Here is a 22,975-nt window from a genome sequence, read left to right on the forward strand (position 1 = left end):
TCAAAATGATTTCTCTCTGGAGTAGAGAGAGGGGAAGCCAAGGGACGAAAATGTGCCCCAATCATTTCTGAATTTTGTTAGTGGAGTTTAGACATTATATATATGTCCTGGCTTTCTGTAGTTCAACACTATCAGGATATACATGTGACAGTGTTTAGATTAAAAACAATTATTTGAAAAGTTGTGCAAATAAGTCTGCTGATACCTGTCTCCCAGATCTAAACTAAAAAACAAAACAGGATGGTTCAGTGAGCTTGTGAGGTGAAAACAAGCAAAGTTGGAATGAATTTCTGCTATTTCAACTAGATTCATATTAATTAATCAGTACACCTATTAGCCATACAAAAGTAATAGTTAGGCAGAAGCTAGAATCTTCACTGGGTAGCACAGTTTTCTGTTATTGGTCCTTTTATTTCTAAGATTTGGAGGAAAGTTTCTTCTACAGAATTTCTGAGGAGAAAATGGTTTTATTGTTTATCTTTTTTTTTTCCAGTTACTTGCTGGTTTTAGATTTTCTAGATTGTAGGTGGTTTGGATTTTTTTAAGACTATTAGAAAGGAATGCTTTTGAAGATGATACAGAAAAGAATTTTAAAGTATTGTTTGTGTGTTCAAAAGGTATCAAAAGAAAAGTGTTTTCTCTTGATCTAACTAGCTAAACTTGTCTGTAAGAGGGCAAGAGCATCTAATGATTGTTCTTTCACATCTAATGATTGTTCTTTCAAGAACTAGATGAATTAAACCAAGCTACTACACAACCCCAGAATACGATCATACACTCAATCAATACTTAGGAGATTATATTTCACAAATGAATCCTTCTGACTGCTTAGCCTTGATACTAAAAGGAGACCCACAGCACAGCTTCAGCAGGCAAGGCTGGGAACTAGGATTTGTAATTTTACTGGACATTAGAAAACATTGTGACTAATGACAGTGAGTTTCTCCCATCCTTCAACTTCCAATAATTCTTCCTGTTCCCCAAATGGCAGCTGTTACCGTTTCCTGCTCCACGTGGGTTTATGTCTTGTCACCTTTCTCCATCCACACATTCCTCAGCTTTATAAAGGCTAAACTTTATTTTGTATTATGTTCTCTAACACATTAGCATAATTAGATTCAGAATGCTTTATTTTTCCCCAACCTATATTTGACTTAAAGATTGTAGTATTTGTTCTGGATGCTTTTGGAACTCAAGTGGAACTGTATGTCTGACAGCTTGCCCATCCTTTCCAAATGCATCCTTTCTTTTATTCAACCAAGCGATGCTGCCTTTTTTATTGATGATAAAGATTTCCCTGCTGTTTCTATTCCAGATAGGAGTCCGAAAAGTGTTTCTTAAGTACTGGCAAGCTGACCATCTCAACGATTTGTGTCTTCAGCTTCAGAAGAAAATTATAACCTGCCAAAAAGGTAACGATTACAGAACAAGTATTTCTGAGGTGTCACTTTGTACACTGAGCAGAATGTTGTGTAACAGAAAGATTTTCTCCCCCTTGAATAGCTGCTGTATTTTATACAGTTGCCTACAGACATATTTCCTGCTAACTACTTACACAGATTTTTTGAGATGATATTAACATTGGTGATGCTTACACTTTCTGTCTGTCAAACATAGTTTTATGACAAACTGTTGACTGTAATTTAAACTTAGAGGTTCTGTTTAAAGTATGCTTAGTGCTTTTTCAAGGCATTAATATCACCTTTAACTTCTCATTGCAAGTCAAATATTGTTACCATGACAGGAAATTGCAATATTTTTAAATATATTGACAGTAAATACCAAGCTAATAATTTAGTATGTTTAATTGTCTTTATTTTTCCCCTTTTCTTGCAGCTTTTATATTTGACTGCTAGGGTTTTTTATGTTTGGGCATTTTTTCCCTTTTATGCTGCATTTTTACTAAGGTCTCACTGCCATTTTTTGGCAGGTTTTTAAAAGGAGGTGCTATCGACTGCCTCCTGATTTCCACTTATTATGTTCCATTTCCTATTAAAATCTCAAATAACTGCTGAAAATGTGAATATTGCTTTGTTTGAAGAAGCAATTCGTTATTTATCTAATTGATTGATGTGTGCTACAGTTCCCATTTTCACCTATTTAAAGGAATTTAAAGGACAAAGTCTTTTCTCATGGGGGGGGCTGTCAGTTATATAATATTGCAGACTTAAGAAATATAAACTCCTTTCATTTTAACTCTCTGTTCTTCACTGTGAGCATGTAGTGAAAAAGAGGAAACAAAGAGAAAACCTGAAGGAAGTGAAATAAAAATAGTTCAGGAACGAATGTGAAGAATGACAGGTAACAGAGGCCACAGTTCAGCTGAGTTTATAACTTGGGCCTGATTTTTTAATGCAAATTACCCTGTTGTATCTGTGCATTTTGAAAAGCAATAATGGTTTGTCCTCTTTCCCTTCTCATGCTGACTTATAAAAGAAGGGAGATATTTACCTTTAAGTGTCAAATTTGCAAGCAGAGTGCTTCAATATAACCCTACACCAAAATTTAAAACATCCTCAGATATGTTGATGTTTTGCAGAGGTAAGAGAACAGACTGCCAAACCCTGCCTGAAGAATGAAGATAATAGGTCTTTTTGGCTCCTTACAAAATATTTTTCTCGGTTTTGCTTCTAGCCCTCCCCAATTAGGGTAACTTCAAAAGTCATTTTCATCAAAATTATATGTTCAAAGCTTTTTTTCAAAGCTATGGCTCATCTGCATGCTTTTTATGATCTGGGAAACCTGAGAAAATCAGGAACTTGGATGAGTAAGGAGTGGCATTAGCTCATGAAATAAACTGCCCTTTGCAAACACATTCCAACTCTTTTTAATTCAGTCTAACTAACAATCCCTTCCCCTAAATTTGGGGAGAAAAAAACAAACCAAAGCAAACCAGATAAGTCTTTTTTGTGAAATATATTTACATAGGCAAAGAAAGGGGTCAAACTAAAGTGAAAGTATGTGTAGAAACACTTTTTATTTAAAAATGGATCTGTGAGTTTAGAGACTTTTTCATATTTTTTTCACAGTTATAAGAACTACATATGGTACATTTTGACCTGAATCACTGTGAAAATTGTACCTGTAGGAAAGTCAGTCATGCTGAAGTTCTTCCATTAGAATTCATGTAGATGAGGAATTAACTTTAATACATTGTGTACACAATAGTTAATTCATTTCTCTCATAACCCAAATTCATGGTCTACTTGAATTTTGATTATTCTAATCCTTATCCTTAGATGAACTCTAAAGAAGTAGATATTTTTCTGCCCTGTGGGTGCTAACCTCAATTATTTTAGTTTGCATAAGTGAGAATTCATTTAGATCTACATAAATGAGGAGCAAGTTCAGAAGACAATCATAGTACCGAGTACTCATACAGTAATAGATGAAGCTGAGCAGTAAAGGTCTAGGAGATGACAATTTCATTTCACAGCAGTTTTTTAGGTTATAAAATTGTGGGGGTTTTCCATATTGATGACAAAAATCTTTCAAATGTTCTCATAGGGAAGGAAATGTGGAGAAATGTCCATCTTTTAATGAAAAGCCTGGAAATGTGTGCAAAAGTGGGATGTCTGTCTGCAAACCCTTCCTGACAAAGCTTTGTTGAATGTTTTTTCACAACATCTTGATTTTGATGAAAGTGCATAATTTAGAGTAGCTATACGGTGTCTAAATATTAGAACTAGCTCTACAGGATCTGATTTTACTAGGTCATTTTAGCAGGCTGTTCTAAACCACTCATTTATGCCTGCTGACCATTCTACCAGAGGACTGATCTCTGTATTTCTTTATCCTAACCAACCTTGGTGGTAAAAGAAAACATACACACAGAGCCCTGTTACTTCAAAATAGAGACTTTCTTCCAAAGTCAAATACTCTATCTACTCTGCAGCAGATAGGTTTAAAGAGAATAATTTAGGAAAAAGAAATTTTTTTATTATTAAACTCTTTTGAAATTTTTGTGTTTGTGAGTAGTGAACTCTGATAATATTCTATGCATATATTCATTCTTTCACAACAGCAACATTTGGATTCAGACTCACATGTATATCCAGTGTGAATACTCTCATAAAATTCTCAACAAATAACTGTTGTATTAATTTCCTTTTCAACTAAATTGGGTAAGTGCATTACTGTTTCAGGGTTTAAAGAAGTCAGATTTTATGGAACATGAGTAAAGGAATTGAAAATGGCATGGGTGGTTGTGATTATAAAAGTGTAAACCTTCAAAGCTTCCTCTTATAAATTATTTCGAAGTACCTAAACTTGAATACTTTCAAACCCAGTGAACTTTGTATAGAACCAGTATTAGTATGTTAGCGTTAACCTTTCTTTTATCTCATCAACTGGACACTGAGCATCTCTAAAAAAATCTTATTTTTAGTATCTAAACAAGAACGTAGAAGGTGATAGAAAATACCTTACATTACCCCATGCTTTAGCTGTTTATTTTATTCAATAGCATCTTATATTCATAGAAGACTAGTTGTATCTTTCTCTGTTGACATTTTCCTTTAGATTATTTCAGCTTGACTCTGTTATTTAATGTTCTTCAGTGTTCCCAAATCTCAATTTAATTACATTGTTCAAAAGGCCTAATGAACAAATCTTTTATCTTGCAATCTTAATATTAACATTTTCAGTATTTTTCCCCAAACTCAAACAAACATCATAAGCAGGCTATTCCTGCTAACTTCACTTATGAAAAACTTTCAGTTAAACAGATTTAGAGGAACCGTAATAAGCAATGATGAAGTTTGACCTGGTTTTGGTACATGTAAGTTGATGTACTGAAAACCAACAGTATTTAAGGCAAAAGACAAATAATTCTTAAACAGGCTCTTCCTTGTGAGGTACACAGCAGTGGTTCTAGATCTGGAAAGAAACACGATCTTGTGGAACTTAAAAAAAGCCCCACTCACACAAATACAGTACCTTCACTTAGCTTGTATCTTCCTTCTAAGCTAAAAAATATGCTCTGACAATATTAGTATCACCTGTTGCAGGTGCAGTGATTAAAATGGCGCTGAATTCATCATGGCCACAGAGGTCCCCGTACCTTTCTAATCAGCTGTGTACTTCTGAAAATCCAGGGGACTAGGTGATATTCAGGTTGGGTGGGATTTGTTGTAAGGAGAGTACATACTTAAGAAAGTTGTACAGAAAGCTATTATAGGAGATCCATAAAAATTTTTTCCCAGCATAACGCTGACAAAGAGTGTGAAGAACAGGTCTAATAGATACATGAAGCTGATGCAATGTAGATGAAAATTTTAAACTGAAAAATGCAGACATGATGTGACAGATACATTTGAGAAATTTGCATTAAATTAATCTAATTGTTTTTGCTGAAAGGAAATGAGCAATGAAAGGTCTTTAAGTCAAACAAAAAATCTCTTGTTGGTTTTGATGGGATTTTAAGTACACTGAAATATTTAAAACATTTTTTCAAAGCTACCAAAAGCAAACTATCATTTAATTGCTACTGCATTCAATGCAATTCCAAGCTTTTATTTTGAAACAAACCTTAGCAATATAAATGTATGCTTTTACAATCTGTAAAATACATCTAAGTTTCAGTTGTAATGTAATAAAAAATAACATTCACTGAAAGTAAACATTTTGAGTTGTGATAGCTCAAATTTATGAATTTACTGTCACTACTTTGTTTTAAGCACTGGCAGCAGAAAAGAGAAAGAGTTCCATTTTACTATGTTATTTATATGCTGTCATATTTCTTTCAGTCTTTGTATAAGATATTGACTTGACTTGACTTGCTGATATTTACAGTAGAACATGCAGTAATATTAAGTTATTAATTAAGTTGTCTTTCATTGGTCCATATTTTCTCCTTCTGCTATGGTAGTTGTCAGAGGATTTCTAGCTCGCCAGCGCTTGCTACAGAAGATGAGCATCAAACAGCAAGAGGTCACCTCAATCAAAAGCTTCTTGCAGAACGCTGAGGATATGGGATTGAAAACATACGACGCCTTGGTTATTCAAAATGCTGCTGACATTGCCCGGGAAAATGACCGTCTCCGCAATGAGATGAATGCTGCTTACCACAGGGAAAAGTCAGAGGCTAGAAATAGGCCAGAAGGCCACAAAAGGTAAGATAAGAAGCACATGCTGTAAAGACTTAACATGTCTCTTCAGGTTTTGGAATTTCTTGCTCCGCTTAGAAGACCACAGAAATGACTGAGGAATTGCAAGAGGATAATATACTCAGCCCAATTAAACATTAGGTCGTATTTTTTTTCTGTATTTCCTTAAGTCTAGAAACTTAAGGAAACAGCTATATCCTATTCAAGGGACACCGAGCTTTAGAGGAACTTGTAAAAGTCTCTGGATTTTTTTTGCAGAAATATTTTCTAATTCTGTGATAAATAGATTATAGTTTAACATTCATCAATTCAAGCAAAAGAAAAATTCCTCCAACTTAAAATTCCAACCTTGAGAAATTGCTGAGATAATGAAAAACAGCTAAGAAAGTGTTAAAATACCATAAAGTCCATACTAAGAAATTCTGATTACACATCGAACTAAGGAGATTGATTGTGAGGAGGATCTTTTTATTTAAAAATGGGCAAATGTTTTTTGTTTAACTCCCATCAGGAGTACCTATTTTACGAGTCCAGTAAATGCTGGAAACCCTTTCTGTAGGAACTGAGTCCCTGATCTCTTTTCTCTCAGACAGCTGAATGGGCAGTTAGCATTTGCAGTTAATCGGTATGTGTCAATAGCAAGAATGTGTCTATAACTTGCTGGATATATAAATGTTTATTTTTCCATAGGAACTTAATTTTCAACCAGAACAACTCCCTTTGCTTTCATTGCTTTTGTCAGTGACTTTTATTAAAGTGAAAATGGCAGTGCATCTGCTTAATTAGCTTCAAATATCCCAGTGATTATATATTGCAGGAAATGCCTTTGTAGGAAAGACTGTAATTAAACATTACAGTGAAAACAAATTATCCACTGAGCACCATGCTTTCATCTTGTACTATTTCATTTACTACATGGGCAGCTGGCTATATCCTGTGTATGAATTTCAGCTCTGCTGGTGATTTGTCATGCAGAAATACAATTTAAAAAGACAAATACTTGGGGATTTGTTTGTAAAATTACAGTATAGACATCTTCCATCTAATACATTACTACTCTAAGTGGAAAACGTTTCGATGTTCTGATTCTTGGAGGAGTAAAATGTTAAAAGAATTTTTGTTAAAAATCAATTTGTTGGAAGCAGCTGAAACATTATTCTCAGTATGTATTCAAAAAAAAAGGAAAAAAATAGAGAAAGTAAAATTCCCAAATTTCAATTGAAACAACTAAGCATAATGTCATAATAATAACAATTATTGCTAAAGGTGATAATGAATAATTAAGTTTAAACTGGAATATATATATATATATGAGTGGAATCGTTCAAGTAGCCAATATAGCTGGTAAAAAAGGTCATCTAATATTTTAAAGATTTGCATTATCTAAATGGAATTTATAGTTATCTTTTTAGAAAATAAAGGCTCAGTATTTGCTGCCTCAGTAACTTTCTATTAAAATGGGTTTCCTCGAAATTATCATTCAGATTGAAAACCCAGCTTTTGATTGTGTGTAGCAATCAAAGTGTGAACAATTCATTCAGCGAATGTCTGATCAACAATATGAAACTGCTTAAGCACGGGTGCGTTTGTGTGAAAAGGGGCCTGTGCCCTGATTTATCATGAAACAGGAAATGGAAGAAAGCTAGCAGCTTGATCTGGATTTGTTTGTCAGAAGATTACTACACACATCCCCTCGACACAGCAGGGGAGTTGTGAGATTGTTTACCAAAAAGCTGTTGTTACGTTTGCATGAACAGGTTCATTGTTATTGCTTGAATAATGCATCTGGGCCTTTTTTCTGTGTTTTCAGAGCTGAAGACAAGGGTGGGAAGGTCTCTGAGGACAGCTTTGCCGGCTGTCGAACGCCTAAGCACTTTCATTCCAGCTCCGTCCCTGTCCCCATGGCAGTGGAGAGCTTGGTACATTCTGTGACTGGGTCATCCATCAGATCCCCCTCCCTGCACTCTGTTTTCAGCATGGACGATAGCAATAGCCTGCCATCACCAAGGAAACAGCCTCCTCCCAAACCAAAGAGGGACCCCAACACACGACTGAGTGCCTCCTATGAGGCTGTTAGTGCTTGCTTGTCGGCAGCTTCTAAGGAAACGGCTAATGAAGGTTAGGCATAAAGGCAGAGACAGTCACAAATGTTACTCTGAGTTATTGATTTATTCTTTTCACTTTGATCCTTTTAAACACACCAAAGGGCCTTTGAAAGGTCCTGCTTCCTTGAAATATTTTGGTGGCAGTAAATAAAATTAGCCAATTTGTCATTTGTTCCCAAATCAGCAAATAATACTTATGTGTTCTAATTGCCTAGTTTGTAGAACTCCCTCTAGAAACAAATTATCTGTTAACTTGAGCTATTCTACCCCACTGACCATTTTATTTCACCTTTTAAACTATCTTGCATCATTAAAATAGAATGCTCGAATCTTGAATTTCACCTACTTAAACATTAAACTTTTTGCTACCTTTTCCATATGTTCATATGAATAACATATGCATTCAGGGGAATTTATGCCTTTTTGGTTTTTTTGCCATAATTTGCTTACAGTAATTTTTATTCTCTTTAGAAGGACAGTGTTGCAAAAGTCCTCAAGTGTCTCAGTGCATTATGGTGCACATAGCATGATTTTTAGCTTAGTTATTCTATTCTTCTTCACCCTTGAAGTGAATGAGTAGAAGATGAAGGGAAGGAATGCATTCTGCTTTCCTTGATAAGCCTGACTTGTCATGTTTTGTGTAGAAGATCTTCTAAGCTTATCAGGAAAGATCCTCCAGATTGGGTTTAAAGCTCTATATAACCATTCCCTAGTCTTGCATACAATGGATGAAAACATTCGCAGGTCCCTCTTGCAAAATTATTACTGTTCTGATGTCCAGTGCATTAGATTCAAGTCCATTGTTCTTAAACTCTCCCTTGCTTATTCACGCTCTGTGTAAGGAGGGATGAACTATGTCCAATATAGTTTTAAAACAGTATGGTTTAAGGAGGTCTCTAGTGACTTCATCTTCGTGTGCCCAACTCTGCAAGAGATTTAACCAAAAAGTCCTAGCAGAGGTTTTTTGAAAGAATGGCAATTTATATGTGGTGGTCTTAAAACTAAGCTTGTATATACTCACAAAACAACTTAGGAGTTCTTCTTCAATGTATGAAACAATAGGGCAAGTTTCCCTACCATATACTCATTTTGAAAGAATTATGTCAGTTTCCTGATTCTTTGTCCAAAACCAGCTCTGATTTACACCATCTAATTTTGATCTTAAAAGACCAGTCATCTAGGTATCTAGTGTCTCCATTCCGTACATACCTAGTGGCTATGAAAAGACATCTAGTTTAGTTAACTGTATACTCAGTTGGGGATTTGCCCGTAGGCTATGGGATTCCCTGATGTTATAAATTATTTCCACACTTGCAGTACAAAAGAAGAGGTGGGCATAATATCTGCCTATAATTAGAGTTTTATAGATATTACATAAAAGGCGGATACTTCAGTTACTGGCAATCACGTGTCAATGTCAGTCCTAGTTAAAAGCATACCCCTCTCTCTTAGAGCACAAGGAGAAACAAGCACATATTCTCATCTGTTACAGGTCCTGTAATACACATTTGGATTCAAAATATACCTCCTCAGGTGTGAGTTCTCATCTTTTAGTGGCAGTAGAGACTACCAAAGCTGATTATATGCCTAGGTAGCAAAGGCCTGTAGTTTGGAAGCTGAAAGTTCTGCATTTTGTTCATAGAAGTATTTATACTTTTGCCTGCACCCCTGTGTTTGTGACTGCAGATCATTGTAAAACTAAATGGGCAGCATTTGAGGGCTTAAGGTACTAGACTTGTGTAAGAAAAAACTGACTTTGATCTGTTAATAACACAGACATTTTTCACTTTCCTAGTACTGACCCGTCCAAGGCCACACAGTGATGACTATAGTACCATGAAAAAAATACCTCCCAGAAAACCAAAACGAAGTCCCAATACAAAACTTAGTGGGTCTTATGAAGAAATACCTGGCCAAAAGCCTGGGGATGTAAAAAAAGCAAGCACAGTAGTTAAACCAGGTGGATATGACTCTGTGACAGTACAGAGAGCAGCTTCTGCTGATGGGCCACAACATGGTGTATTGAATCTCTGTATGTCGCAAGAAGAGGAGGAAAATGAGCCTGTCTATATTGAAATGGTAGGGAATGCAATCAAAAGCAGTTCTGCTGAAGGAGAAAGTCCAGAACAAGGAGAATCTGTATATGAAGAAATGAAGTATTTTCTACCAGAAGAAGGAAGCAATGGTAATGGAATAATTCCAACAGTGACTGGATCTCCTCCTCTGTTGTTTGAAAGCAAAAAAAATGTTAATGTTGAAGATGGAACATTGGATGGAAGCAGCCAAGCAGCTTTGATCTATAAAGACTCCTGTGACATTCCAGCCCCTTTCCCTAACTTGCTCCCCCACAGACCACCACTTCTTGTATTCCCTCCAACCCCTGTCACGTGTTCACCTGCTTCTGATGAATCACCTTTAACACCACTAGAGGTCAAAAAGCTTCCTGTCTTGGAAACCAACCTAAAATACCCTGTGCAGTCAGAAGGCTCAAGTCCATTATCACCTCAATACTCCAAAGGCCAAAAAGGGGAGAATGAAAGACCAGCATCTCCAGGCTTGGTGGTGTTCAATGTTTCCAGCAGAGTGACTCCACCTTCCACACCACCTCCTCCTCTCCCACCACCCCCTCCTCCTGTACCACCTCCTATTTCCTACCGGGCTTCCACGCATTTTGCGTCTCCTCCAGAGACTTGCTCTAGTTTTCTGATTAATACAGGGAAAGCAGGTACAAACTCAGATCTGTCAAAAGTACCTCAGAGACCCAATCCTGCTCAGCTTGGATGCTCATCTTCTCCATTCTCCAAACTGCCTTATTCCCCGAAGGTGGCAAGAGCAGATCACAGGAAATTGAACTCAAATTCATCATCTTCATTTCCATACAGCCCTACAAACTCAAGGTCATTGACCAGTCCCCTTGATGAGTTAACTAGCTTGTTCAACTCAGGACGGAGCGTGCTACGAAAATCTGCAGCAGGACGTAAGATCAGGGAGCCAGAAGGTAAGACAGTTCTCTGTGCTTTTGTATTGTGTATGTCTTTTGCATCAAAACTTTCTTACATTTCAAGCTGATAGACTGGGCAAAAATACAAAATGAAAACCTTGTTTAGTTTGTGGGGGTTTTTTAAAGAAAGGCCTGTTGTAGTCATAAGAAACACATACAAAAACATTTCATATAAAAATTATAGGTCTTAAGGTTTTGTTTGAGATATTAACTTTTCTTTTACCAAAATGTTTGTATGACACAAATTTAAATGTTTTTTAACATTCTAGCTGTTTCAATAAAATAAACACAGATGTTGCATTGTGTGAAAATGAATTTATGTTATCAATCTATTAAAATATTTTGAATGAAATATATGGCTAGATGTTTGGTAAATGTACTTTATTTGAAGTCTTTCTTTTAAAGTTCCGTTATTTCAGTTCCATGAAGTTCTGAATTTGTTGATACAGCCTTCATTATTCTCCTAAATAGAGCATAGTCAGAGAGCCATGCAGTGAAGAAAATTTAAAAAGTTAAAAGTAAATAGCAGTTCTGTATCTCAATTACAACACTGACTTCAGCCTTCACATTACTTTTCTGATTAAAAAAAAATAACTCTCGTATGGAAAATATTCAGTACATTTTATATAGAAATTTCTCCTCATTGTAGCATCTCCCAAACACAAAATTCAGAGTGAGAAAACCTCTAGACTGTTTTCTCTGCTTCTACACTTCTGTCTGTCCAAACAGCTTGTCATAAGCAAGAACTGCGTGCAGCATATTCAAAATAGGCAATATAGAATCATAGAATTGATTAAGTTTGAAAAGAACTTTAGAATCATGGAGTCCAACTATGAAACCAACACTGCCACATCTACCGCTAAACCATGTCCCTAAGTGCCACATCTATGCATGTTTTAAATATTTCAGAGATGGTGACTCCAGCACTTTTCTGGGCAGCCTGTTCCAATAATTGACAACCCTTTCTGTGAGGACATTTTCCCTAATATCCAGTTTAAACCTCCTCTAGCACAACTTGAGGCCATTTCCTCTTGTCCTATCCCTTGTTACTTGGAAGAAGAAACTAGCCTCCACCTCACTACAACCTCCCTTCAGGTAGTTGTAGAGAGTAGTGAGCCTTTTTTTTCGCCAGGCCAAGCAACCCCAGCTCCCTCAACCACTCCTCCTAAGACTTGTACTCCAGATCCTTTACCAGCTCCATTGCCTTTCTCTGGAACATACTACAGCTCATCAATGTCTTTCTTGTAGTGAGAGGCCCAAAAGTGAACACAGGGTTTGAGGTGTGGCCTCTCCAGTGCGGAGTATGGAGGCACAATCACTGCCCTGGTCCTGCTGGCCTGTGTTTCTTGTACAAGCCAGGATGACACTGGCCTCTTTGGCCACCTGAGCACACTGCTGGATCATGTTCAACCAGCATCCCCAGGTCCTTTTCTGCTAGGCAGCTTTCCAGCTGCTCTGCCCTCAGACTGTAGCACTGCATAGGGCTGTTGTGATCCAAGGACAGGACCCAACACTTGTCCTTTTTGAACTTTGTACTGTTGGCCTCAACCCATTGATCCAGTCTATCCATATCCCTCTGCAGAGCCTTCCTGTCCTATAACACTCCCACCCAACTTGTCATCATCTTACAGGAGGGCACCCTTTTGGCACATGGGGGTGGCCTGCTCCTGTGCTTTTAAGATTTCTTTCCTAAAACATGTCCAGCCTTCCTGGACTCCTTCAGGACTGCCTCACAAGGAGCTCATCAAGTAGTTTCCTGAAGAGGCCGAAGTCTGCCCTCCAAAACTCCAAGGTAGCAGTTCTGCTGACCGCTCTCCTGACTTCTCTGACAATCAAAAACTTATATTTTGTGATCCCTGTGCCCAAAATGGCCTCCAACCATCACATCATCCACTAGTCCTTTTCTGTTCACGAACAGCAGGTCCAGCAGGGCACCTTCCCTATTTAGGTCACTCACCAGTTCTCCTGACTCACTAGTCAGGAAGTTCTCTGCCACACACTCCAGCACCCTGCTAGACTGTTTCCTCTCTGCTACACTGTCTTTCCAGCAGACATCTGGTAAATTAAAGTCCTGCTTTAGAACAAGGGCTAGTGAGTCTTTTCCCCGCTGCTTTTAGAATATTTTATCTGCCCCTTCTTCCTGGTAGAGCAATCTATAACAGACTCCCACCATGATATATCTGCCTTGCTACCCTAATCTGTGATTCTTTATGCATAAACACTCAAGCCTTTAACCACAATCATCAAGCTTTAGACTGTCAAAACACTCTGTAACATACAGGGCTACCCCACCACCTCTCCTTCCTTGCCTGTCTCTTCTTCTGAAGAGTTTATAGCTCATCCACTGCAGTTGTTGAGTCATCTCACCACATTTCTGTGATTTCAACTATATCATAGTTTTCCAGCTGCACAGTGTGTTCCAGCTCCTCCTGTTGCCCATGCTGCATGCATCGGTGTAGATGTACCTCCATTGGGCTCTTGATATGCCACCTTCTGAGGGGAAGCCCAAGTCCTACTTTAGAAATACGAAACAAAACAGTAGAGAACAGGATGGATTCTCATATTATTCATTGCCTATTTTCTTAAATATGTACTGTTCCAGTGATTTTAGTATCATATCCTGATTTATGCAGCTATAATAAAATAGAAGCAGGTGATTGTTCTTGCTCTACATGTATATATGTCTGTGTGACACCCTACCTCTCTGTCCCTAAGAACCTTGACAGCCTTCAGCCAAAAACTGCTTTCAACCAAACACAATACGGAGATAAAGGTCTCAAAATTAATTGAGTTTTTATAGGTTTCATGAAAGTTAATGACTAGGTGGAGCTATCAGAGAAACCATGGTGGACGGAACCCTTGTGAATACTCCAGACCTTGCAAAATCTTTAGCTGGACCTTGCTTGTTCCTGAATGCTGAATTCAATCCTGTATGTTGAATGAGCTATGAACTGAGACTTCATCAATTCTCAACCTCAAGAGAATGTTTTGTTTGTTATTCTAAGTATGCAAATTCATGAAATTAGTAAAGGAGTTATTGCGGTAATGTTGCTTGCTTTGGCAAAATTACTTAATGACATTTACTGCCTATATATATATGTAGAAAGCTTTTTGAGGGTTTTTCATTGGTTTTGTGGTTGGTTTTGTTTTGTTTTTGTAAGTTGGGAGTCTTGTTTTATTATATAGGTTGTATATTTTTATCTGCTGGGAAGTAACTATTAAAGTCAGTTCTTTGGATGTATGTTCTCAAGGCTCTTTTAATGTATTTGGTGAGGAATTGTGGTAAACCTACTCCACACAAGTAAATTTACCTTAAAAAAAAAAAGTTGCTATGGGATGGAAGATTTTTGAAAATGCAATTATCAACTAAATGTGACCAAGATAGAGTTCAGCTTGGGTCTCATGTGAGTTGAAGCTAGTGCATTAAGAGGGGCTACTGTAAAAACCCTTTAAATTTACCTTTCAGAGGGAAAATGTACTTCTGAATATTTCATCAAGGCAGCACTAAGTATGAAAGATCAAAGTTCAAGAAAGATACACAATAAAAACCCTGAATCAATATTTTATGAGTTAGGAAGCTACTGTATACTAAGTGCAGTTACATATGAATAGTTCAATGATTAGTGTATGGATTGAAAGTAACTAAAATACAGGTGTGTGTGTGTTTCTATAATTTGCCATTTTTTATGTCTTTATCTATTTTCTAGGGTAACAGCTGGAAAAATATTATTTAACCTTTCATTCAAAGTAATAGGATGGCAGTCATCCGAGTTGACTCTTTACATGTTATGTAAAATTAGAAGATGTCACGTGTTACTTTCTGATTTTTTTATCACCTATTGCCCAGTGCATATTACATTCCTGGAGGACTCCTCCCTTTCTTTCTGTCATTTGTAGTATTTTATTTATCGGAGATGATATGGTAAAAAAAAAAGTTAATAGAAATTCATTAAAGTTGAAGACATGGCCTAGAGCAGCACTCTATAATGTGCAGTTTCATTTTTTTCCATAACTTATAACCTACCAACAATCTTAACTAAAACCAGAAAGTAAAACTGTGGGCCATTTTGAAGTCATGGAGAGTAACTTGTGGGAATCAGGAAGTTTCAGTGTAGGATCATCAGCCTTGGAGATGGAAGCTTCCAACCAATATACGTGCAAAACAAAGAGATCCCCCAACATGCCTCCCTCTTGCCTGGAGGAGTAATTTCAGGACCTGAGAACACTGATGTCCTTTTGGCTTGTGACCCCTTTGTGAGAAAAGCTCATCCAGAATTACAGTAGAACACATTTGTGGTTTTCTGATGGGCTGAAGAGTTATTGTGAACTGAACTGAGAACACTCTTCTTTCACAAAGGCAACAACAAAAAAATCAAATGGCTACAGCTTTCATTACCTGGTGGGTTAGCCTGACCAGTTTTTTATGCAACAGTATTGTCTGCTGGTTCAAGCACTGATCAGGATCATATAGTATGCAATTTCATGCAAAATACCTCATGTGTAATAAGTGAAGTTTTCTGCTCTGTGGAGTTTATAGTTCAAATAAGCAGAACTGTTACAGGTGAGAACCGTTACAGAATAAAGTGATTTCTCCAAGGTTGAAAAGAGTTGTCATTGAAACTGCAGCCGTATTGTTAGACAGGGGTTTGTTTTCACTCTTTACAAAATGAGACTTGAATCCAGATAAGTGATAATACACACACACAAATTTCTTCTATTCTCTGTAATTTCTAGAATTAGAAAATTAAGTTAGCAAGACAGATTGAAACTGAATGGTCATGTGCAGAGCCCCTACTCAAATATTTTTAGACTGGACCTGAGATTTGAAAGTAGACCTCATGAAACCAAATTCAATCCCTTAATCACAAAACCACACTCTTAGCAGGATGTAAAAATATTTTTTAACTATCAAACATATAAGACAATCCTTATATAAGGAAAAGACAATTACATGTTTAAGCATTTCATATTAAATATTTGTGTTTTGCAGCATGGATGAATGATACTTGGATTTTGGTAGGTCATAATGTTATTTCTCTTTATTGGTACAGTTGATATTCAATTATTCCATACAATGGGGAATCATTTCCACTTCAGAGCAAAAGATAGAATAAATCCTAACCAGTCATCCATACTCAGATTGACAGTGACTATTCATCTAGATTCTAAAGAGAATGGAGCAAAGGAACTATAATTTTACCTTAACCTGGGTGAATTTCTTATCAGGCTATTGAGATAAAGACACAATGCTTTCTCTTCTTCCTGCTTGTTGAGAAAAGATTGGCACAGATACTTAGCTTGTGTGTCTGAGCAAAAGAAAATGTGCAAGCTTGCAACCTCACATCTGTGCGCATAAGGAGAAAAGTTACGAAGACTTTTCCTTTATGTAGGTCACCAAGTTCTGTGAATTAGTGTTTCAGTACAAGTAGATCTGTATATTCAAGTCTATACAGTCTTCAGTAACCTATTCCTTTCCAAAACCATTTGGTAACTTTTATGGTAACAACAGCAAAGGCGTGCAAACTTGAGATTGTTAACAAAATGCCAGTACCATTCAAATGTTTGCCCAGTATCATTGGCATCCATTAACTATATGAATCCCTTCTTTATTTGCTTCCTAAGTAAGGTACTTCCAAGGCAGGTAGCTTCACCTATCAGTGTCTTATTCCACATTTTCCAGTTTAAGCACTGGAAGTCACAGGAAGATAGTTACAACTGACAAATGATACAGGTATTTAGATATACCTAGTTGGGAGTAAAGCTTGTCAAATACTCTATTGAGATTGGCTCAAACTTTGAAAATAACAAAATTTAATATGCATGTGTGGAAAGTACTGTCCTTTCAAAGGCAGGTATCCCTTTGTCAGCAGATTAGAGCAAGGTATTGTGTAGCTAATGTTTCAACAGTGGATTGCAAATTAAATCCCTACTTGGTTTTCTGAGATGAAATCCCAGTCCCTTACCCTCTAAGCCACTCAGCTTTTCATCTTAAGCAAATTAATAAAGATAATAATCATATATGCATATCATTCGTATTGTATAATGAAATAGTTTTACTTTCTTTGTGGAAAAGTTAACAATTTACAAACAATGAAGAATAGAGAAAGCTGTGTTTTCACCTTTTATCTTTTACCTGTGAATGCTGGAGGAATGATTGCATGAGGCATTGAACTTCTACTTCATCTTTCAAGTAAAATTCTCAAATTGTTAAGACTTAAATCAGCTAAGCTTCACAACACTTCTCAGAAAGAGATTAATATCTGTTTATATAATTGCCTTAATTAGCAGGGAGTCAGGGTGACTTTCTGTGACTAGTTTTCAAATCAGATATCTAAACACAGGAGAGTCATCAACTTCTGATTCATAGAATCATAGAATATGCTTAGTTGGAAGGCACCCATCAGGATTATTGAGTACAACTCCTGCCGCTGGTCAGGACACCCCAAGAATCACACCATGTGCCTGAAAGCGTTGTCCAAATGCTTAAAATCAGACAGTTTTACTGCTATCTGGGGAGCATGTTCCAGTGCTAAACCACCCTCTGCATGAAAAACTTTTTCCTGATATCTAATCTAAACATTCCCTGATTCAGCTTAATGCCATTTCTTTGAGTCCAGTCACTGGTCATGAGAGTGAACAGATCAGTACTTAATCCCTCTGCTTTGCTTCTTGAGGATGCTGTAGACTGCGATGAGGTGTTCCCTCAGTCTCCTCTTCTCTAGGCTAAACAGACCAAGTGACCTCAGCTACTCCTTATAAGGCTTTCCCTCAAGGCCCTTCACCATCATCATTGCCCTCCTTTGGACACTCTCTAGCAGCTTAATATCTTTCTTATATCGTGGTGCCCAAAACTGCCACAATATTCAAGGTGAGGCTGCACCAGTGCAGAGCAGAATGGGACAATCCTCTCCCTCGACTGGATGGTGATGCTTTGCCTGATACCCCCCAGGACAGGGGTATGACTCATATTCAACTTGCCATTGATCAGAACCACCAGGTCCCTTTCTGTGGCCCTGTTCTCCATCCTCTCATTCCTTAGTGTGTACACACAACCAGGGTTGCCCCATCCCAGGTGCAGAATCTGGCACTTTGCGTTGTTGAACTCCTGCGGTTGGTGATTGCCCCGTCCTCTGATTTATCGAGGCCTCTCTGCAGGACCTCCCTGCCTCTGAGGGAGTCAAAAGCTCCTCCCAGTTTAGTGTCATCAGCAAACTTACACATTCACTATTTACTACTTGCACCTCTCAATCTGAATCTCTTGCAGTAGGTACAGAAAAGTGGGAGGAAGCCAAAGCACTGCTAGTAAGAGTTTAATGCAAGTCATTACAAAAAGGCCCATTCTTGGCTAACCATAGATACCCTATGCAGAAAATTACAAAGGAGGAGACAGAACTACTGGCAATATAGTTGCCATCCAGCCCATGCTGGGTGATTTTTCACAGGAAATAATTGTGGTTTCCATTATTGCAGCAGAAAAAGAGGTTAGAAGAGTCTAGAGAAAGTATACTTCATTCCTATTTTCAGAATATTTATGAACTTTTGTACAGCCTGAAAGATATCACCTTAATCTGCAGTCTTCTCCTCAGCTATAAGTCTGCTATTATCTGGATAATGTATCACAGAAAAGATCTGTTGTTTCAGGATAAACACAATGTACCAAGAATAATTTTCCATTTCCGAATATCTGAAAACTAGTATATTTAACTGCTGAAGAGTGTTTTGGTTTTCTAATATGACTTTTTTTTTTCACTGTAGCATTTCTCTTCCTGGGCGATTTCACTGTTTGCTCTTACAGACTAAAATCATGTAATGTGGAATTTGCTTTGTTTTTCTGTTCTGACATGGGAAAAAGACTTTGTGTGTGATTACCATAAACAATTATAACCTGAAGATTATTAGAAGAACAAAACAAGTCTAATTTTTAGGTCAAAAAAGGATAGGTATTGTCATAAAACTTTATATTATTTTGCATTTTAAGTGCTTGTATTGAAAATAAAATCAAATCCTTAGCAGTCCTCCATACAATTTCTAAAACTTATATCCATAGAAATAGAGGTTGAAGGAGACTGTGAAGCCCCAGAATTGCAGAGGAAATATCACTGCATTTTTGATTTCCATTGACCTTATACTGTAACTATCTACAGCTTTTGGAAAAGGATATTGAAGTAGGCAGTTCCTTGGTCTAACCCAGTGCAGGCTCTCTCATGTTCATACCTTGTCACTGCTGAACAGGAGGAAAGCTGAGGAGAAATAATTGCACTGACTTTTCTGTTCCTTTTACATGGTCCATTTCTGAGAACTGCAGGAATTTCTTTTAAATTGCTGACTCTGTTTTGTATTGTTTCCATTGAGTTGGATTTACTTTGTGTTCCCTTCATCCTGTCTGATCTTTGAACACAATAACCACACCATACTGGTTCAGCTTAGTGCATTTCAAACCTATAGATTTTAATAATATCCCACTTTTAATAATGACTTTGATCATTCAGGTAGACATTTACAGGATTAGTATTTTCATAGCAATGTATTTTCTTCAACATCTGATGCAATATCATGGTTCCAAATTCAGCAATGGTTCGGGAAGCTGTCTCATTACTGACAGTGTTGTCAGCTTCTCTAAATAGTAAAAAGTCTTCAGGATTTTTTATTTGTGATTCAAGATGCAAACCCACAAAGGGCTTTGTTTAGGAGCCACTACATCACTAATCGTAAACCAATTGTGAGAAATTGGCCATATCTGAGAGATGGAAATTGAATTGTACCACCCTTACATTCTTGATACCAAACAAGAAGGTGGGTATTTGTCAGTAAATGTCATGTCATTTCATTTTACAGGACTACAGGCATTTGGAACATAGTGGAGAATGAAATATAGCCACGCATGTTAGTGGAGGTCTCTAGTTGAATTCTCAACTTGAGTGAGAAGTCTCTTCAGATGCTTTTAACTTATTTACATCCGTCTCAGCATTAAATCTTTTTTTGCATAGAACCTCTGTATAGAACAATAATTCCATGTCACAGAAAATGTCAAGATTATGACATTTATATTTGTTTTGCCCTGAAATGAAAATCAAGCATTCTAAAATAGTGTGCAGAAATAAATATTCTTTTATGTCCAGGCTTTCACAAATTTTTGTAAAGTATTGAAATGGTCTGCCTCAAACATAGTAAAATGTTTCATACTGAAAATGTCAACAACTTAATGTGTTGACTTTTTTTTTGGACCTAAATAAGTTCAAGAGCGGAAATTTCAACACTGGTCAAGTTGTCGTTTAAGGGTATCTCTGCACAACAAGGAAAGCTGTCCTCCTCCTCCTCCTCATCATCATCATCATTATCATCATAGCTAGTAGGAGAAAGCTGTCTTACAAACAAGCCAAACTACTTCTAAACTCACTGGCTCAGGTGTCCAAGACAATGGCTATGCAAATTTCAGCCCCGAAGTGATAACCCAAAGTTATTGGTAGAAGTCATGGAGTTCACCATGAAACTATGAAATTCTATAGGCCTGCATGTGTGGATTATGTTCTAGTTCCAGCATTGACATTTTATGGGGCTGGATGGAGAAGCGAGAGAAGACAGTTGGTAAGAGACTGGGAAATAGACTTGGTCATAAACATGGGGGTGCCCTGACTCTCATGCTCTCTCCACACTGCTGCACTCTGCTGTGAGACGGTAGCAGAATGTTTGGAAGTGGAGCACTGGAAGCAGTAGCAGTTTGGGGCATCTGTCTTCTTCTTGGCCCCAGAAGTGAGTGGGAAAATACAGAAACCTTCAAGTTCAGTGCTTTTTTGACTTGAGTTTTCACTCTATTTTAAAATGAAAAACATGAAAACTAATTTTATACTCTTTGAGGTGAATTTTTTAAAACAAAAAACAAAATAGACTTGAAGTTCTACATTTCATTATTTCTCTTAGCTCTTTCCTTAAGGGCAGGTTGCAGTATGATGCTGACATACTAGTAGCATTTAGGGACACTTTTTAGCCACAAATTGGCTATATTTGTCCACAGTATGGATGCTTATCACACTGCATCCATGATAGTCATACGTTCTTGCTTTGAGGTTAACTAAGGTGTCATTAACCATCACTCTATCCCTTCAAAATGAACTTACAAACAAGTTAATGATATATCTAAATTCAATTTTTGTTTTAGAAACTCACTTTGAAAGCAAATGGGATTGTTGTCTGAGAGGTTTCCTACAATAGCTGTCCCTGTTTGGTGGGCAGGTTTACAGTACAGGTGAACCAAAAATATTCCTTGGATTGTCTCTTAGGATCTACTCAAATAATTCTTCTACCCAACGCAGTCACCTATGCTAAGACTTCTGCATTGCAGTCAGTACCAGAGCTGGTATGAGAGGGATCCTGAAAAATCTCTGTAGGAGCATTCTGTGGGAAAAGTAAATAGAACTGATGTGATGTTGTTGGCAGTAGCAAATCTGTATCTGTTTGTTTCTTTGGAGATTTTTGTTTGTTTATTTTTACAGTATTTGCAACTTTATCTGAGGGGGAGGGAGGTTGAGACAGTGTCTCATCACATAATTCCTTCCAACTAAAGCCCAGCAGTAATCGCTGTTCTGTTACCGAGATACCACACAGAAACGTAAACAAACTTTAATGTCTGCCTTCAAGAACAACTGCTGCATCCACATGACTTAGATGAAAACAGTTTGAAAAAAGGGAAGCTGTGTTTCTCAGCAAATTGCCTCCTCCTTTTCCAGCACACCAGCAGCTTTTTAAACACAAAAACAGAACAAGTAGACTCTTTGGTTGGCCAATCAACACACCTAACAGTAAATAAAACTATTACAGAGTGAAATCAGCTACTTTTTTTTTCCATATTAGACTTGAAAAGGTGGTGGACATGGGAAGAAATGCTTTTTCTAAGGCAGGAAGTTGTCCCAAGCAGTGCTGCCCTCCTACCTACCGTGTGTGGTTAGTTATGGACCTCAGAAAGGCCTGCAGAGACCAGTTCCTAGAGAAGATGAGATGAATTAAATCCCCAGTCCTTGAAATATGTACACTAGCTGGAGTCTACCTCACTGCACTAAAATGGTGTTCCAAGGTCTTGCTCAGATACTATCAGGCAAGAGAGGTGGCAGCCTGTCCAGATATTCTTCATCCTTTACTAGTGTTTGACAAGGGTGTTTTCTCCACTTCAGAGCAGTATTCCTAGTCTCATGTTGCAAACAAACCTAGTTCAACAATTCAGAGTCCTCCAGAAAGGGAAAGAAGGCACTTATGTTATCTGTCTCCCCCACCAACTCTGAAAGTTTACCTGGTCCAGGGATGTCCCTAACATTACTTCTAGGAAGGGGGGAAAGATCTGTAGGTTGTAATGATTGTCACTGAAATAAATGTAAAATAAGAGCACTATCTTCCCACCAGCACAAGTCTGTCAGAGAAGAAGGAAGAAACCTTCCTGTTCTAGGTGTATGCTTTCCGATCTGTGTTTACAAAATAGTAATTGAACTGATGGCTCTTAAGGTCTGAACCAGACTTAGAGTTCCTGCAGCTACTTCAGCAACTTCCTTCTCACTACCATCCACATCTTCTGAACTCTGGCTGGTCGGTGTCACACTAACACAATATTCTTCGGAGGAGCTCATTCCCTCCAGCAAAGTGAGTTTTGTCGTGGCCCATGTCTCCTCTCTTTGCTTTCCAGTGTTCACACAGAGGTTCCATGAATGCAGCTTCCCAGAGCATTTTGTGTTTGCCTGCTGCACTGAAGAATGCGGCTTCTGGAGTGGCTCATAGCA

At 37.5% G+C, this 22,975-nt stretch overlaps 1 protein-coding gene across 4 annotated transcripts in view; it reads left to right on the forward strand.

Annotated features, from left to right (window-relative positions):
* Nucleotides 1-22,975, forward strand: part of MYO16 (myosin XVI) — a 355,407-nt gene that overhangs the window by 296,473 nt on the left and 35,959 nt on the right. For all 4 annotated transcript variants that reach the window (XM_051772798.1, XM_051772799.1, XM_051772797.1 and 1 more), the window contains exons 29-32: nucleotides 1,316-1,412; nucleotides 5,870-6,113; nucleotides 7,918-8,225; nucleotides 10,008-11,210. In XM_051772798.1, the coding sequence (XP_051628758.1) occupies nucleotides 1,316-1,412; nucleotides 5,870-6,113; nucleotides 7,918-8,225; nucleotides 10,008-11,210 (1,852 nt within the window). The remainder of the gene's footprint in view (nucleotides 1-1,315; nucleotides 1,413-5,869; nucleotides 6,114-7,917; nucleotides 8,226-10,007; nucleotides 11,211-22,975) is intronic.

The sequence above is a fragment of the Manacus candei genome, unplaced genomic scaffold (genome assembly GCF_025592945.1).
Source record: "Manacus candei isolate 608988 ecotype Guabito, Panama unplaced genomic scaffold, ASM2559294v1 h1tg000159l, whole genome shotgun sequence".
NCBI classification, from domain to species: Eukaryota; Metazoa; Chordata; class Aves; order Passeriformes; family Pipridae; genus Manacus; species Manacus candei.